Source organism: Lemur catta, chromosome 12, assembly GCF_020740605.2.
Source record: "Lemur catta isolate mLemCat1 chromosome 12, mLemCat1.pri, whole genome shotgun sequence".
NCBI classification, from domain to species: domain Eukaryota; kingdom Metazoa; phylum Chordata; class Mammalia; order Primates; family Lemuridae; genus Lemur; species Lemur catta.
In genome coordinates this window covers 41004512-41020080 of record NC_059139.1, presented here as the reverse complement: position 1 = coordinate 41020080, position 15569 = coordinate 41004512, and the positions used below count along the sequence as shown (strand labels likewise).

The window sequence follows — 15569 nt, the reverse complement described above, 5'->3', positions numbered from 1 at the left end:
AGGCAACAGAGCCAGACTCTGTCTCAAAAAAAAAAAAAAAAAAAAAGAATAGAGCATTACGAATACAAGTGTAGCCCCCTGTGTATTCCTTCCACCTCCTCAGAGGTAACCCCTATTTTCACGTTTTTATACTTTTGCTATATATGTGTACATCTATAAACAATATATAATAATGTATTGTATGTATGTCTTATATTTTTATATGGGTGGTTTCCTTTTTCACATTATTTTTAAGATACACTAATACATATGGCTCTGGTTTATTGATTTTCACCTCTATAAAGCATTCCATAGTATGCATATGCAACAACTTATCCATTCTTTGGTTGATGCTTCAATGTCTGTCTTAGTACTCTCTTCTTGAGCAATGTGGGAGATTTCTTTATGGTATAGACCTAGGATCAGAATTTTTGGATCCTTGGATATACACATCTTTAACTTTGCTAGATATCCAAACAAGTTGAACCACCAACAGAGTAAGGCTCATCAATCTGCTTAACAAGCCCTCAGGACTCAAAGTCTCAGATTTGGTGATATGGAAGCGTGGTGGTAGTGGTGCGTAGTATGGCAAGAATTTCCATTTCTCACATGTGCTCAAGTGCTGCTGCTGCTGCTGTATAGCATCTGGAATTACATTTTGAGAACCAGTGCTCTAGAGAAAGTCTATTAGATTACATTTTTTTGAGATTACATTTTGAAAGAGAGAGCTGATGAGACACTATCTGAGAAGATGTGACTGGTAAGGTATTATTAGGTGACTGACATTCACCTGTGGTACAGTTTTAGTACTCAGATTCTAGAATAAATTGACTAAATGCAGATAATATATAGTAAATAACCAGTATGAATGATTGTCATCAAAGGCTAAATCCTTAATGAGTTTTTACTGCCCGAATGAGACATCTGCATGTGCTTGTGCTTTTGCTGTCGCTGTGCTGAGAAGGGGAGAGGAGTGGGCAGGCGGCCAGGCATCAGGCTGGGGTGTGCATGGTGCTCAGCTGATGTCACGTAGAGTATTGGAGTGTCTTGACCACTTCCATAAAACCCAGGTGCTGGCCTCCATGGTGGCATGAACATTCATTTGGGGTTTCCTCAAGATTTAAGGCATGAGGCTATTAAGTCACACTGGCTTGCCTAGTTTTAGATATTTACATGCAAAGTAAAACCATCAATATTTATATACTTTTTATTTCTTATTTACATTTTATACCTTTTAATTATATTCCAAAGTTAGTCCCAGGAAGGTTTCCCTCAAATATTCTTTCTGCAAGGATTTCTTATAAAAAAAAATCTTGAAAAGGAAGCCTATGCATATTTAGGGTACACGGACACAAACAGGCTTACACAGTCTGCAAATGGTTAACACGTAGTAAACTGGAAGGAAAGTGATTTTATTTCAGATTTAGCAATATAAAAAGTCAATTAGGAAAAAAAGCATGTACCAGTAACCAAAGCATTTGCTTACATCATTCTACAATTTGCAAAACAAGATAATTCTTTTTCAAAACCAGACAACACGTTCAAAAATACTTCTTTTCACACCCCTAAGTGGTGCCCTCTGTGGGAACAGTGGCTGTTACAAGGCCATATATTGCAGGCACATTTCCAGGAAGTTCTAGTTATCGTTACTCCCATTTTATCTTCTTTCTTTTTTCTCTCTCATCAGCTTTTTGCTTTCTTCCCTTCTTCTTTTATTCACTGGATTCCGAGGATCATAGATTTCAAATGTGTCTGAGTCTTGCATGCTTGCGTCTTTCACTTTTCTACTTTTATCCTCAAATTGAAGTACATGCGACATCCTAAAGAGGGAGAGAGGTTCAGTGATTCTGGCATGGGACCTGAAAGTAGAAATTCTATACTTCACTATCACTGGCATGATAAACCATAAGAGTACAGAACACCAAGATGGGTTTGTTGTTTACTGGTGCTTATACCACATGGAAACCAACTGCTCAGAAAACTCTTAAATTTGAAAAACATGTCTGGAGTTTGTTCTGCTGGTTTGTATTTCTAGTAGCGCGTTCATTTGAGGTTCCTCCCCTGATGGGAGGTTGAAAGAGTTCTACCTAAAAGTGTTCCTCAAACTAAACTCAGAGAACACTCTGTCTACTTTTAAACAGCACATTCATTTAGCCAGAGTGAGCCAGGTTGCAGAGCAAAACTCCATACCATAAACCAGTCCTATCTGATGTTTTTGTTTTCAGTAGTTAAATGGGTCAAGAATAGGGAATATATTATGAAAATTTAAAAGTGATGTTCAGGTGGTCTTATGATTCTCTTTTCTGGGGAGTCGCTGGGTTAAAAACATATTCTTTTTCTTACAAAAGGAAACTAAACTTTTGGCATAACTCTATGGACTAATGTCCTTCTCTTACAGTCCATTGCAACAAATCTAACCATCCTGCTCTCCTACATCATCAAAAGCTTACTGGTCTTAAGATAGCAACATGTGCTTGAATCTCAAGTGATCAGAAGCTGGCTGTCCTTAGCAGCAGAGAAATACGTAAGTAATTAGCTGTGCCCCCATTACACAGTGTCGGGAATAAACATGGAAGTCAAAAGACCAGACTGCAGGGCAGTTGATGAATTTGGAAAGAGAAAAGTTCAGTTTTTATACAAAGAAAACAAAACTATTAAGTTTGTTTCTACAAGTTATTTAAACAAAATTTTAATTAGGCATACCCTATACACACTTCATCACAGCAGATAGGGGGACTAATACTCCCCTATACACCTGTTGTAACTCTCAGATGAAACCCAAATATGACATTAATTTCTTTTGCCTTACATAAGCAGAGATTTGGGCAGTAGGCATTAGCAAAGATCCCCTACTGTTTTTCCCTGAAGTAGCACAAATGATGAGTGATGTTTACTTGTGTGGCAAACTCCAGTGGATATACCCAGATTTTGAAGAATCCTAAAAAGATGTTGGGAGGGAAATTAAATGTCACAATATTAGTGATAACATCAGTGCTAAGGGTTCAGTAGCTGCTGCTCACGATTGCTGACAAGTTGAGGCTTATGTACCATACCCACCTCCTTCCATCCACTTGAGAAAGCTTATTGGAATGCAGTGTGTATGAGTGATATTACCATATGGATGACCTAGGATCTAATTTACTAAATGAGGTAAATCACATTCACATTTCTATACCTTATTAATAATACATTATTTGTATCAAATTTCATAACTGATCTCAATACATGAATATGCCACATCACACGTGAGAGCTGCTGACTTGTTATACTTTTGTTGCTTTAGTAAATACCCTTATTTAGAAAATGCATCATACAATCATTGCAAAGTCTGATTTTCTTGTGCTTTCAATTTCTTACAGTATTTAAGTATTAGCCTCTGAGAGTGAAATAATCTCTAACTCCCAGAAAAAGGCTGATTGTTTTACAGCCATGGTAATACATGGTAATAAGTAAACCACTTGAACCAGTTGGAAAAACTGGATTTAATCAATTAATGATGACTTGCCTAGGTCTAAATGATCAGTGACAAGTCACTTCAGTAAATAGACCTCTGACAGCCAACTAACCAGTGACAGCCTCATACTTTCGAAAGCCAGCCAATCAGCAACAGCCTATTTGCAATAATGGCCCTTCTGAGCTGATGTCAACCCCTAAACATTCCTGACCCCAAAACTCTATGCAAAGATTTGCAACCTGCTCTGCTTGGAGACACTGTGCCTAAAAGCACAGCTCTTTTTTACTTAAGTGAGTAATAAATGAAGCCTTGTTTCAGATACCAAGAGGTGTTTTTTTTCTTCAAAACTTCTTACAATCTACGCTGAAACATAGTACACAAAGTGTACTCCTTAGAAATGTCAAATGTATTCCCACGGATTGAAACAAGTTTAGAAGAGCAGCGAGGCGGTCTGTCAAAGGTCCTTGGCCGACCCCTCAGTAGCGGTCCGCAGGCGCAGTCGCCACCTGAGTGCCGCCTACCCCCAGCCCCTCCCACCCTCTCCCCACCACTTCATCCGTGGAAAAATGATCTTTCATGAAACTTAGGAACCGGGCTGCAGAGCAGGAGGTGGGCGGTGGGCGGTGGGCGAGCCTAGCTAAGGTTCATCTGTGTTTACGGCTGATCCCCATGGCTTGCATCAGCGCCCGAGCTCCGCCCCGCCCCTCACCACCCTGTGGATAAATTGTCTTCCACGAAACTGGTCCCTGGTGCTAAAAAAGTTGGGGACCACTGCTTCATCACACATCAGGGGAGCCCAGACCCTTATATTGCATTATAGTAAGTGCTTAGCAAATTTTCCAAGTGTTTACAGGCTGGGGGTGTTGATGCCTAAGCCAACACCAGGAAGAAGTTGGAATCATATGCCCTTTAAAACAATTTTATTCAATACTCTAGATTGATACTAAAAGATCCCACTATCTTAGTTAACTTATTAATAACTTTCTGTATACACATTCTTCTATTCAAAAATTATCCCATTTTTTTGGTCCAAAAATACAGACAGGTTTTTGTACTATCCACGTCTAGTAGGGATTGTCCATGTTTCAAAAATGCCTTTATCAGAATTTGTCAATTAAAAACTGACAAAGGCACCCATGTATGCCATGGGAGAATCTTGCATCTATGGGATTTAGTTGGCTCTGGTATAAGAAATGAAATCTAGACACATGAACAACAGCACAAAGTCCACAAGAAGAAACAGATTTTCTTACAAATCTGAAAAAAACAGAAAGCCGTAAATTAAAGGAGCTGTCTTTTTCAACTGTTTCATACACCACTGCATTAAACAAGTCCAACATTTTGATTAATAACAAACCTAAATCCAGAGGAAAGAAGGGGCTATCAGCTTACAAACTACTTCAGCTTTAATATCATAATACTTAGCATGGCTGGTTACTTGGCAATAATATTTAATCTTTAATAGAAATAAAAGCATAATCAAAATGCTTCACCCATTTATCTTTCAACATGCTTTGGCCACTTCATTTTGAAAAGCAAAACAAAACTGTTATTATGATTTTCAGCATAATAAACTCCTGACCTACGTGCCTCCATAAATCACAGACTGAATGGATTGAAAGTGAGCCTGCATTTTACAGTCTTCTGTGAGGACACACATGCAGGCTTAGAATACAGACTTAATTCCAGTCCTGAGGGTCTGCTGGTTTACAATCTTACATGTCCCAACAACTCAATACTATCCACTCTGTGGCTGGTCATGGAATTGGCCCAACAAGAGCAGTGAATTATTTTGGAATTAATTACACACTGATCATTTACATATGAAAAATTTAGAGTGTGTTCACTTGAAGGCAAAGGAAAACATGTAGTTATGATTTAAAAAAATTTCACATAGGCTCAGATTCTCAAATAAGAACATTGACTTAAGTGTGTTAGAGAAATATGGAGGTTTACTATTTTCATAGAATTTGTGTTTGACACGAAAGGGTTTTTTTCGGCATGGGATTGTATAAAATTATAAACAAACAACTGATTCTTCAACCTGGATCTTAACCTCACTAACTTGACATCCAGTTTTTAAAGTTCTCACACAATTGTGAGCTAGATTAAGATACAATAGCACTTTGTATCAATGGAAAATGGCACGAGAGGAATTGATTCTCAGGCATATAGTAAGTCATGCAATATAGAATTCTAATAATAACAATTTATTTCTGATTTCAATGCATTTAAAGTATTTATGCTTATATAAATAGCTATCTTTTTCAGTGGGAATTCTATAAACCATTCCTTCCTATATCCAAGTCACCCTAATTTAGGAACTTATTACCCAAACCTTAGATTGTTGCAGGTGTCCTATTAGTCCCAATAGTACATCTGTACTATTTCTGTTTTCTTGAATTCTTCCAAAAGTTTAAAAATAATCTTTCTTACACATTTCTTTTATATCATTCCTTTGATCAGGGATTGGCTATCATAAGGGTGGGGAACCTGTGGCCGTAAAGCCACATGTGGCCTTCTAGGTCCTTAAGTGTGGCCTTTTGACTGAATCCAAATTTTACAAAACAAATTCTTTTATTTTTAAAATGAACATATTTAAAATACCAAAGAATAAAATAACTTTCAATGAAATAATCCTCCCAGATAGACTGGCACAATTAGAACACTAATAAGTCATAAGGGCTAAACTGATGGCTGCTATGCTCATGATTTAGTTTTAACTTCCTCCACCTGACTGGTGCTACAACCGCATGAGGCTGGTTGGTGACAGTTTATGGGGGTCGGGTATGCCAGTCTGTTATCAGCTTTTGACAAGAATGTACTGTGTTTCTGTTTCAAGTGGAATTTGTGAATAGTTGCACAGCTCAACAGTATTTTCCAATTCTGTCTGCTTAACAGCCTATCATGCCAAAGAAGACCAAGAGAATGCTGAAAGAAGAAAACAGACATTTTAATGAGATTGGGAATTGCAATATTATCTTGTTTCTACTAAAGATAAGATGATTTGCTTGCTTTGTGATACTGCAATATTAACATTAAAGAAATTCAATGCTCATCAGCATTATAACACTCATAAGGACCACAAATATTTTAAATTAGAGGGAGAGGCACAAAAGGTTGTACTGCAGAAATTAAAAGGTGAAAAGCAAAAGCAAAGACAATTCTTTCAAGCAGCAATAAGACCTGAAAATAATGCCATTGAAGCAACTTATAAAGTAGCTTGTATGTCCGGGAAAAAAAGGGGAGCCATTCAGATGTAGAATTTGTGAAATTTGATGTAGAAATTGTGAAAGAATGCATTGTTGAAGTTGTAGGATGCTTAGATCCCAAAAACATTTCAAAGTACAAACAATTTCTTCTTTCAAAGAGCACCATAACTGATCAGCAGTATGAATTAGCCTTCAACTAAACAGAACAACTTCATGCAATACTTCAAAAGGAAATTATATATTATTCAATCTCTTTGGATGAATCAATGATAGGAATGACTTGACATGGGTTTTATACTTCATTTGGGTCATAACAGAAGATTTTCTTTGGTATAAAGAAAATCGCTTTGGGCACTCTTGTGAACAGAACACGGGGAATAGATATCTTCAACAACTTTCAAGATAAATGTTGTGAAGTTGGATTGAATTTGGTAAATTTAGTGAGTGTATATACAGATGGTGCACCTTCCATGACAAGAAAACATGAAGGATTTGCACAGATAAAAAAAGCATTAACATATCCAGATGCTCTCATTTCTTTTCATTGTATCTTGCATCAGCAAAATCTATGTGCTAGAGCTACTATTTTAAGTGGCACTTTGTAACAAGTTATAAGTATTGTTAACTATATTCCTGCAAATGCAACACAGCATTGTCAGTTTCATAACATGCTAAAGTTGAAAGATGAGGTATTCAGTGTGGATTTGCCCTATTATTCTAAAGTGCATTGGCTATCTCAGGGACAGGTGTTAGCTAAAATTTTACCTCTGCAAGAACAGATAGTTAGGCTGGGCATGGTGGCTCACGCCTGCAATCCTAGCACTCTGGGAGGCTGAGGTGGGCGGATTGTTTGAGCTCAGGAGCTCGAGACCAGCCTGAGCAAGAGTGAGACCCCATCTCTACTTAAAAAAAAAAAAAAAATAGAAATTAGCTGGACATCTAAAAATATATGTAGAAAAAATTATCCAGGCATGGTGGCACATGCCTGTAGTCCTAGCTACTAGAGAGGCTGAAGTAGAAGGATTGCTTGAGCCCAGGAGTTTGAGGTTGCTGTGAGCTACTCTGGCTCCACGGCACTCTAGCCCGGGCAACAAAGTGAGACTCTGTCTCAAAAAAAAAAAAAAAAAAAGAACAGATAGTTAAATTTTATGAAGAACAGAATCAGAATCAGCAATGTGAACTATTGAAAGAAGATTTCTAAAGGAATGCAGCATTTCTGTGTGATATCATGTCAAATCAAAATGACTTGAATATTTCTTTGCAAGGTAAAACTAAGTCTATAAATGATATGTGGCAAAAAATCCAAGCATTTCAGAAAAAAACTATCTTTTCTCAAAACACCTCTTCTTCAAAAGGAAATTTCAGATGAACATTTCCCCCAGTTAGCGAAGGTCATTGATTAGCAGGACCTTCAAATGATGCAAATCATTTGAAGAATATACAGCTGTTATAGACCTATTAATTGGAGAATACAATGAAAGTTTCACTGACTTTGAGAATTATGACTTCACACTTAAATTAGCACTTCAGCCTCACCTAGCTGATATCACCAAGGCACCTAAAGAACTACAGGTGGAATTGACTGAGCTCTCAATCTAGGACATTTTAAAGTCATTGATGCTAAGGAAAGATCTACTTGAAATATGGAAAAATGCAGTAGAGTACCCAAGCCTTTGAGAACATGCCCGAAAAATGCTTTCTGGCGTTTGAACCACATATTGCTGCGAATCTACCTACATTCTCCAGCCTAACCCCAATCAAGACGCCCTTCAGGTCACAGATGGCTGAGACCCATCTAGAGCATCAAGTGAAACCGTGGACCTCGATGCTGCAACCAAATATTCATGTACTTCCAACAAAAAGCAGATACAACAAAGTCATTAAAAGCTTAGTTAACTTTAAAATTAACAAATAGTTTTCATTTTTTGAAATTATTAAGAACATAGTTAAATTTTTACAAAATAATGTACATTTTTAAGTATTTCTAATTGAAGTTTCTTGAATGTGGCCTTATTTGATTACAGCTAAATTAATGTGGCCTTCCAACATGAAAAGGTTCCCCACCCCTGGGCTATCATATCAGACTGAAATAAATACCTCAGTCTGACTCTTAAAACCCTCTAACAACTGGTTGCTTCCCATCTCACCAACCTTATTTCATTCTTTCATCAACTCTCACCATTTTGTAATTGTCTGTTTACTTAATTGTGAACAGACTGTTAGTTGTTCGAGACAGTTTGAACACACTCTTGTTCACGGTTGTATTCCCAGTGCTGAGCATGGTGATTTGTGTTGGGAATGAATCCTTCAGACTCTTTGTACTGGCCAGGGCTGCTGGCTGGTACTTGAAGATTTGCTAAGCTAATGCCTGACCTTTTGTGGGCAGGGAAGTCTTTTCTTTTGATGATAAACTCCCTAAAACATCTACCAGACTCGGCAGAAAGCCTCAGCTCAGCACAAGGCCACCTTTTCATGACCTCTTGTAGCCAGCACATACTGATAGTTGTTTTTCCACTGCACTCACATCAGTGATTGCTAGTTTTTATTCCTCAACAGACTGCAGTGGGAGCATGTCTTATGTTCTCTTCCTTCTCCTATAGCACCTAATGTAGAACTGGAATGAGAAGATTTTTTTTTTTTAAGCAATGTTTCTCAAAGCGTAGTTCTAGAGACCCAGCATCAAATGCAGGCTGCATGTTAGAATCACCTAGGTAGCTTTAAAAACTATCAGTGCCAGGCTTCCACCTCCAGACATGTTGATGTAATTGTCCCAAGATGGGGGTCCCAGCATCAGTAATTTCAATAAATTTCCTGGTTATTTTTAAATGCAGTCAAAGTAAAGACCACAGAACTAAAGTTTAAGAATCTTTGCACTTTCTGATGGATTTCATTAGCTATTGTTCTTGCCCCTTCAGAGATGGAGCCTAATGATAAACTACTCACATACTTGAAGAAACTTAAGTGGTCCATGAGTCTATTATTTGAACTGAATAATCTCAGGTGCAGTATTGATTTCTAATATATAGTTTTAAGGCAATGAACTTAACCCAATTATTCATTCAACAAACATCTAAGAGCTTTTTATGCATGAGGCCAGTGCTAGACAATGGTGACACAAAGCCAAAAATGAGCCAGGCCCTGCTCTCCTGGAGTGAACAGTCTGTTAGGGAGAAGAACACACCAACAGACATCTCAACGTGGCGAATACACATTTTGGAACTGCCTGTCAAGTGTGGGACAACAGTAAGAGCACCCACTGACATGGCACTTCACAAAAAGCTTTCTGTCTTGTTTGGTCGCATCCTCACAATAGCCAGATGGTAGAGACAGGAAGGAGATTACTATCATCCCTGTTTCATAGGCAATCCCTGAGACTGAAGGTTGAGAAACTTTTAGGTGGTAAGTTGTTGACCATGTACGTTCTTGAATGTCTTCAGAAGCAAAAAACCTCATCCTGTGAAGATGGATTTAACTTTGGGAATAAATCAAAAGTTAATTCAAGGGTAGGTCTACTAAGGAAGATTAAAACATAAGACTGGGTAGTACTTATTTTGGAGTACAAAATTTAAAACATGGAACTATAGATGGACATGAATGATTACTTGCATGGCTCCCAGGCTGGCCTTTAAATCAATTCTAAAAGAGAAGTTCTAGAATATCTTGAGCAATGTGGGAGCATGTTTGGGAAAAGGCACCTCTCTTTTAGGTGAATGCTTACTTCAAAACAAAAAGTATTAATTTCCACTATATATTTTATCCCCTTATTGTCCTTACTCAACATTCCCTGGAATCTCAGTCCTAGTGTCTCTTTGTTCTTCCTAAGATGGGGATGTGAGGTAGGGACACCCCATTCAGCTTGCAGTCTAAGAGGGGTAGAGCTTGGGGCCCATGGCCTGTCCCTTCAAAGGTGGACGTCTGGCAATTTCCTCTTTAGGCGTCAAATTACTAAGGACTACCTTGTAGCTGATGATGATATCCAGGTCTTTTATGCTGTATGTATTTTTCAAAAGTGCAAATCTAGCTATGAAAATTGCTCTGTTTCAAATCCTTTGAAGGCTCTCCATTGTCTACACAAGGCAACCGGAATTCCTTATATGGCCTTTGTAATGTAGCTTTTGCTCCCCTCTCCAAGCTCCTATGTGACTTCCCCCATCACATCTTATGCTCCAGACATCACAATCATTTGCAGTTTCCTGAACAAATGCTGTATCCTCCTGCCTCCTTGCTGCCTGTCTATACACCACACACTTTTCCTCTCCCTCCAATGAGCTGAGGTGTCATCCCCTCTGAGAAATGGTCCCTGATTCCTCTCCTGGCCTGTCCTATTCTTTCTTCCCCAGGGTTAAGGGCCTGTTCTGGTCTCCCAAAGAATCCTGAACATCTTTTTAGTCTAGTCTTCCTCACACTACAGTGTAACTGCTGTCTCCCTCACTAGGCCACAGGTACTCTTGAGGCTGGTAGCTCCGTTTAGTTTAGTTTTGTTTTTTTCTTAAATAGAGAAGGGGTCTCACTATGTTGCCCAGGCTGGAGTGCAGAGGCTATTCACAGGTACGATCACAGTTAGCATCCCAATTAGCTGGGACTATAGGTGTGCACCACTGTGCCTGGCTCTGATTTATTGGCCTTTGTACCAGGACCAGGCAATGCTGCTACAAAGCAATGCTTGGCAGGAAGAATGCCCTCAATAAATGTTTGCTGAGTAAATAAAAGTTTCTGGGCAGCCAATCACTTCTAAAACCTTTGGCTAGAATTCTGGTTTTGTTCGCTTTGCTCCTTGATAGTAGTAATACATAATTCCAAATTATTTAGCAATTATGTTGGTAAACCCTTGGTTTTTTCAGGTACGCAACTCACCTTTCAAACTCCATAATACCAAAGAAAAGGCAAGTATGTACTTAAAAAGCTGAAACAAGGTTTTTCTACCACTACTGACTTTATGGTATGAAAATTTAATACTTTCTTAAATGGGCCAGTTAAATGGCTTGAAGATTGAATTTGGCTTGTGTATGATTAGTCTTTGAGATGGAGGAAAATGCATATATTGTTCTCCAGACAGCTTTCCCCATAGGGGTTGAAAGACCTTGCTATTCTTTGTGTAACTTTGTCATACACATAAGTAGTCTGTGTACTGTGTTAGTGTACTATGTTGACAGATTCTCATTTTTTCTCTGTTCAGTTAGAATTCTTAAGAAACCCAACTAAATAGCTCCTGGATATTACTTAGAGTTGTTATTCTATGGGACTATGAATCACAAACCTAAATGATCTAGTTTAAGTTTTTTTTTTTTTTATAGGGGGAGGCTTGAAAGGAGATTTGTATTTGAAAAGCAAAAACAAGCTTTTTTATTTTTAAAGGAAAATTCCAGCAAGACAAAACAATTTTCAAGTTTTGCCCACATTTGATTCTTTGAAAGGACTACACCCTGCTCTGTATCATAGATGGGCTGCAGCATACTTCTGTCCACGTCACTTCTCTGGAATGTCCTTCCACCTCCTTCCCATTGGTTTGTGTCCCTGGTCCTTTCAAAGCCTAGTTTAATTCCCATTTCCTCCTAAAAATCTTTCTGACTGCCCTTGGCCTCAGGACTTCTCTTGGCTTTGAATTTCTATGTCACTTTCTATAGAAACCTTTGTGGACTGAAGTCAGAAGACCTGAGTTTGAGTTACACTTCAGTCATTAACTGTGACTGTGGGAAAGTCACACTGTTCCTCAGGCCTCTGTTTCCTCATCTGTGAATAGAAGATGGTAATGTGCACCCTATTTACCTCATGTGGTTAGAGTGAGGATCAAACATGGTGTCTTCAAAGGGCTTTGCAAATGGCAAACTGTGGTCCAAACATTTATTATTATTTCAACTTATTTTGTACTTCAAGTGTATTTAGTCAACTCAGGCTGCCATAACAAAATAGCATAGACTGGGTGACTTAAAAGCAGGCAGATCAGGAAAATAATTCATGATCTGAAGAAAAAATTCAATAAAGAGATAGATACCATTAAAAAGCATCAAACAGAAAGCCTGAAACTGAAAAATTCAATGAATGCAAAAAATACAGTTGGGAGCTTTGACAATAGACTAGATCAAGCAGAAGAAAGAACTTGAAAACAGGGCTTTTGAAATAACCTAGTCAGAACAAAAAAAAAAAAAGAAAAACAAAAAGAAAAAAGCCTATGTGACATATAAGACATAGAGTTCCAGAAGCAGAAGAGATGGGCAAAAGCATAGAAAACCTATTCAACAAAGTAATGGCTGAAAACTTTCCATGTCTTACAAGACATGTGGACATCTGGATACAGAAAGTTCAAAATTCTAGAAGAAAATGTAGGAAAAGCTCTTCTAGATATCGGCCTAGGCTGAGACCCCAAAGGCAATTACAACAACAACAAAATAAATAAATGAGACTTGATTAAATTAAAACGGTTCTGCACAGCTACAGAAATAATCAACAAAGCAAATAGCCTACAGAATGGGAGAAAATATTTGCAAATTATACATCCAATAAAGGGCTAATACCCAGAATCTATAAAGAACTCAAACAAATCAGCCAGAAGAAAACCAAACAACTTCATTAAAAAGTGGGAAAAAGACATGAACAGAAGCTTTTCAAAAGAAGATAGACAAACGGCCAATAGACATATGAAAAAATGCTCAAAGTCACTAATCATCAGGGGAGTGCAAATTAAAACCACAATGAGATATTACCTTATCCCTGTTAAAATGGCTTTTATTAAAAAGTCCAAAAACAATAGATTCCGGAGTGGATGCAGAAAGAGAGGTATGCTTATACACTATTGGTGAGACTGTAATTTAGAACAACCTCTGTGGAAAACAGTATGGAGATTTCTCAAAGATCTAAAGGTAGATCTAACATTTGATCCAGCAATCCCACTACTGGGTATCTACCCAAAGGAAAAGAAGTCATTTTATCAAACAGACCTGCACTCAAATGTTTATTGCAGCACAATTCAGAATCGCAAAGATGTGGAATTAACCCAAGTGCTCACCAATTCATGTGTGGATTCACAAAATGTGGTGTGTGTGTGTGTGTGTGTGTGTATGTATACACACACACACACACACACACACACACACACATGCATACCATGGAATACTACTCAGCCATAAAAAGAAATGAATTAATGTCTTTTGCAGCAATTTGGGTGGACCTGGAGATCATTATCCTAAGTGAAGTATCTCAAGAATAGAAAAACAAACACCATGTGTACTCTTAATAATTTGGAATTAACTGATGGGCACATATGGGTAAAAACGGTTGGAGATCAAGAAGGGGAAAGGGGGAGAGGAAAGGGGTAAAAACCTACCTAACAGGTACAATGAACCCTTTGGGTGATGGGCACACTTATAACCCTGACTAAAGCATTATAAAGGCTACCCATGTAATGAAAACATTTGTACCCTCCTTAATATTTTGAAATTAAAAAAAAAAGAAATCAAGAGAGAAAAGTAAAGATGAAAAAAGATTCAGAATGGGAAACAGAAACAGTCATTTAGAGGAAGCAGAGAAAAATGCAAGCAGAAATGATAAAAAAAACTCAGAAGAGAGATTTAGAAATTAACAGTAAGAGAAAAACAAGGACAAAAAATTTTAAAATACTTGAACAAATAAAAATAAGGACAGGAAAACCAAGCAAAGAGGAAAATAGACAATGACTTTTGGGGAAAAAAAAACATCAATGAAAACCAGTGGATTTTCTTTTACTGTTAACCACTAACAGAAGAATCTCCTTTCTTCTGAACTTTAAAGGAATGTTATATTGCCCTCTCAGTTTGGGGTTTTGAAAGCCAACTCTGAAAAATGTCTTGTTTCCTGTAGTTAAAAAACAAATCCTCAATCTACTGAGAGAATGAAGACCATTCTCAGCAATCAGACTGTCGACATTCCAGAAAATGTCGACATCACTCTTAAGGGACGCACAGTTATTGTGAAGGGCCCCAGAGGAACCCTGCGGAGGGACTTCGATCACATCAATGTAGAACTCAGTCTCCTTGGAAAGAAAAAGAAGAGGCTCCGGGTTGACAAATGGTGGGGAAATAGGAAGGAACAGGCTACCGTTCGCACTATTTGTAGTAAGGTACAGAACATGATCAAGGGTGTTACACTGGGCTTCCGTTACAAGATGAGGTCTGTGCATGCTCACTTCCCCATCAATGTTGTCATCCAGGAGAATGGGTCTCTTGTTGAAATACGAAATTTCTTAGGTGAAAAATACAATCCGCAGCGTTTGGGTGAGGCCAGGTGTTGCTTGTTCAGTATCTCAAGCACAGAAAGATGAGTTGATCCTTGAAGGAAATGATATTGAGCTTGTTTCAAATTCGGCTGCTTTGATTCAGCAAGCCACAACAGTTAAAAACAAAGATATCAGAAAATTTTTGGATGGTATCTATGTCTCTGAAAAAGGAACAGTTCAGCAGGCTGATGAATAAGATTTAAGAGTTGTCCAGCCGCATGAAGACACCACATGATTACTAAGATGTATTTGTAATTTTGACGATGCAATAAAAGGCCTATTGATTTGGGACTTTTTCTTAAAAAAAAAACAAAAAAAACCCAAAAAAAACAAATCCTCACATTATTGAGTGTCTTTAGTAAATATTTAGTATTTTGTTGGAGTAAATGTGAAAGATGTAATTTTCAAAATATTTTAAGCAAGAGGGGAATACATAGTTTGTAGGTTTTCTTGCCTATCTAACATGCTTAACACTCAGCAGGACACAGGTGGAAAGATTTAAGAGGCTTTTCAGAATACATCTGTAATATGCATTCTTACACCTGCCCTGGGGTTAACCAACTGCTCAGCCAGTAACATTTAATCTATGGTCAGTGGACTAGCAGAGCCACACAGGGAAGATGGAATTCCCTATCAAAAAGGCCTGGTAAGCAGCTGGGGTACGTGGCTATCTGCC

The 15569-nt window shown here is 38.0% G+C and overlaps 1 protein-coding gene and 1 pseudogene across 2 annotated transcripts in view; one reads left to right on the top strand and one right to left on the bottom strand.

Annotated features, from left to right (window-relative positions):
- Window positions 1-1372: 1372 nt before the first annotated feature.
- The window catches only part of CWC27 (CWC27 spliceosome associated cyclophilin), a 203462-nt gene continuing 189265 nt past the window's right edge, over window positions 1373-15569 (bottom strand). The window contains exon 14 of the mRNA XM_045566593.1: window positions 1373-1799. Coding sequence (XP_045422549.1) covers window positions 1637-1799 — 163 coding nt within the window. The 3' untranslated portion in view covers window positions 1373-1636. The remainder of the gene's footprint in view (window positions 1800-15569) is intronic.
- Window positions 14503-15184, top strand: LOC123648653 (annotated as a pseudogene). The gene has a single exon (XR_006738692.1). The product of XR_006738692.1 is annotated as a 60S ribosomal protein L9-like (transcript).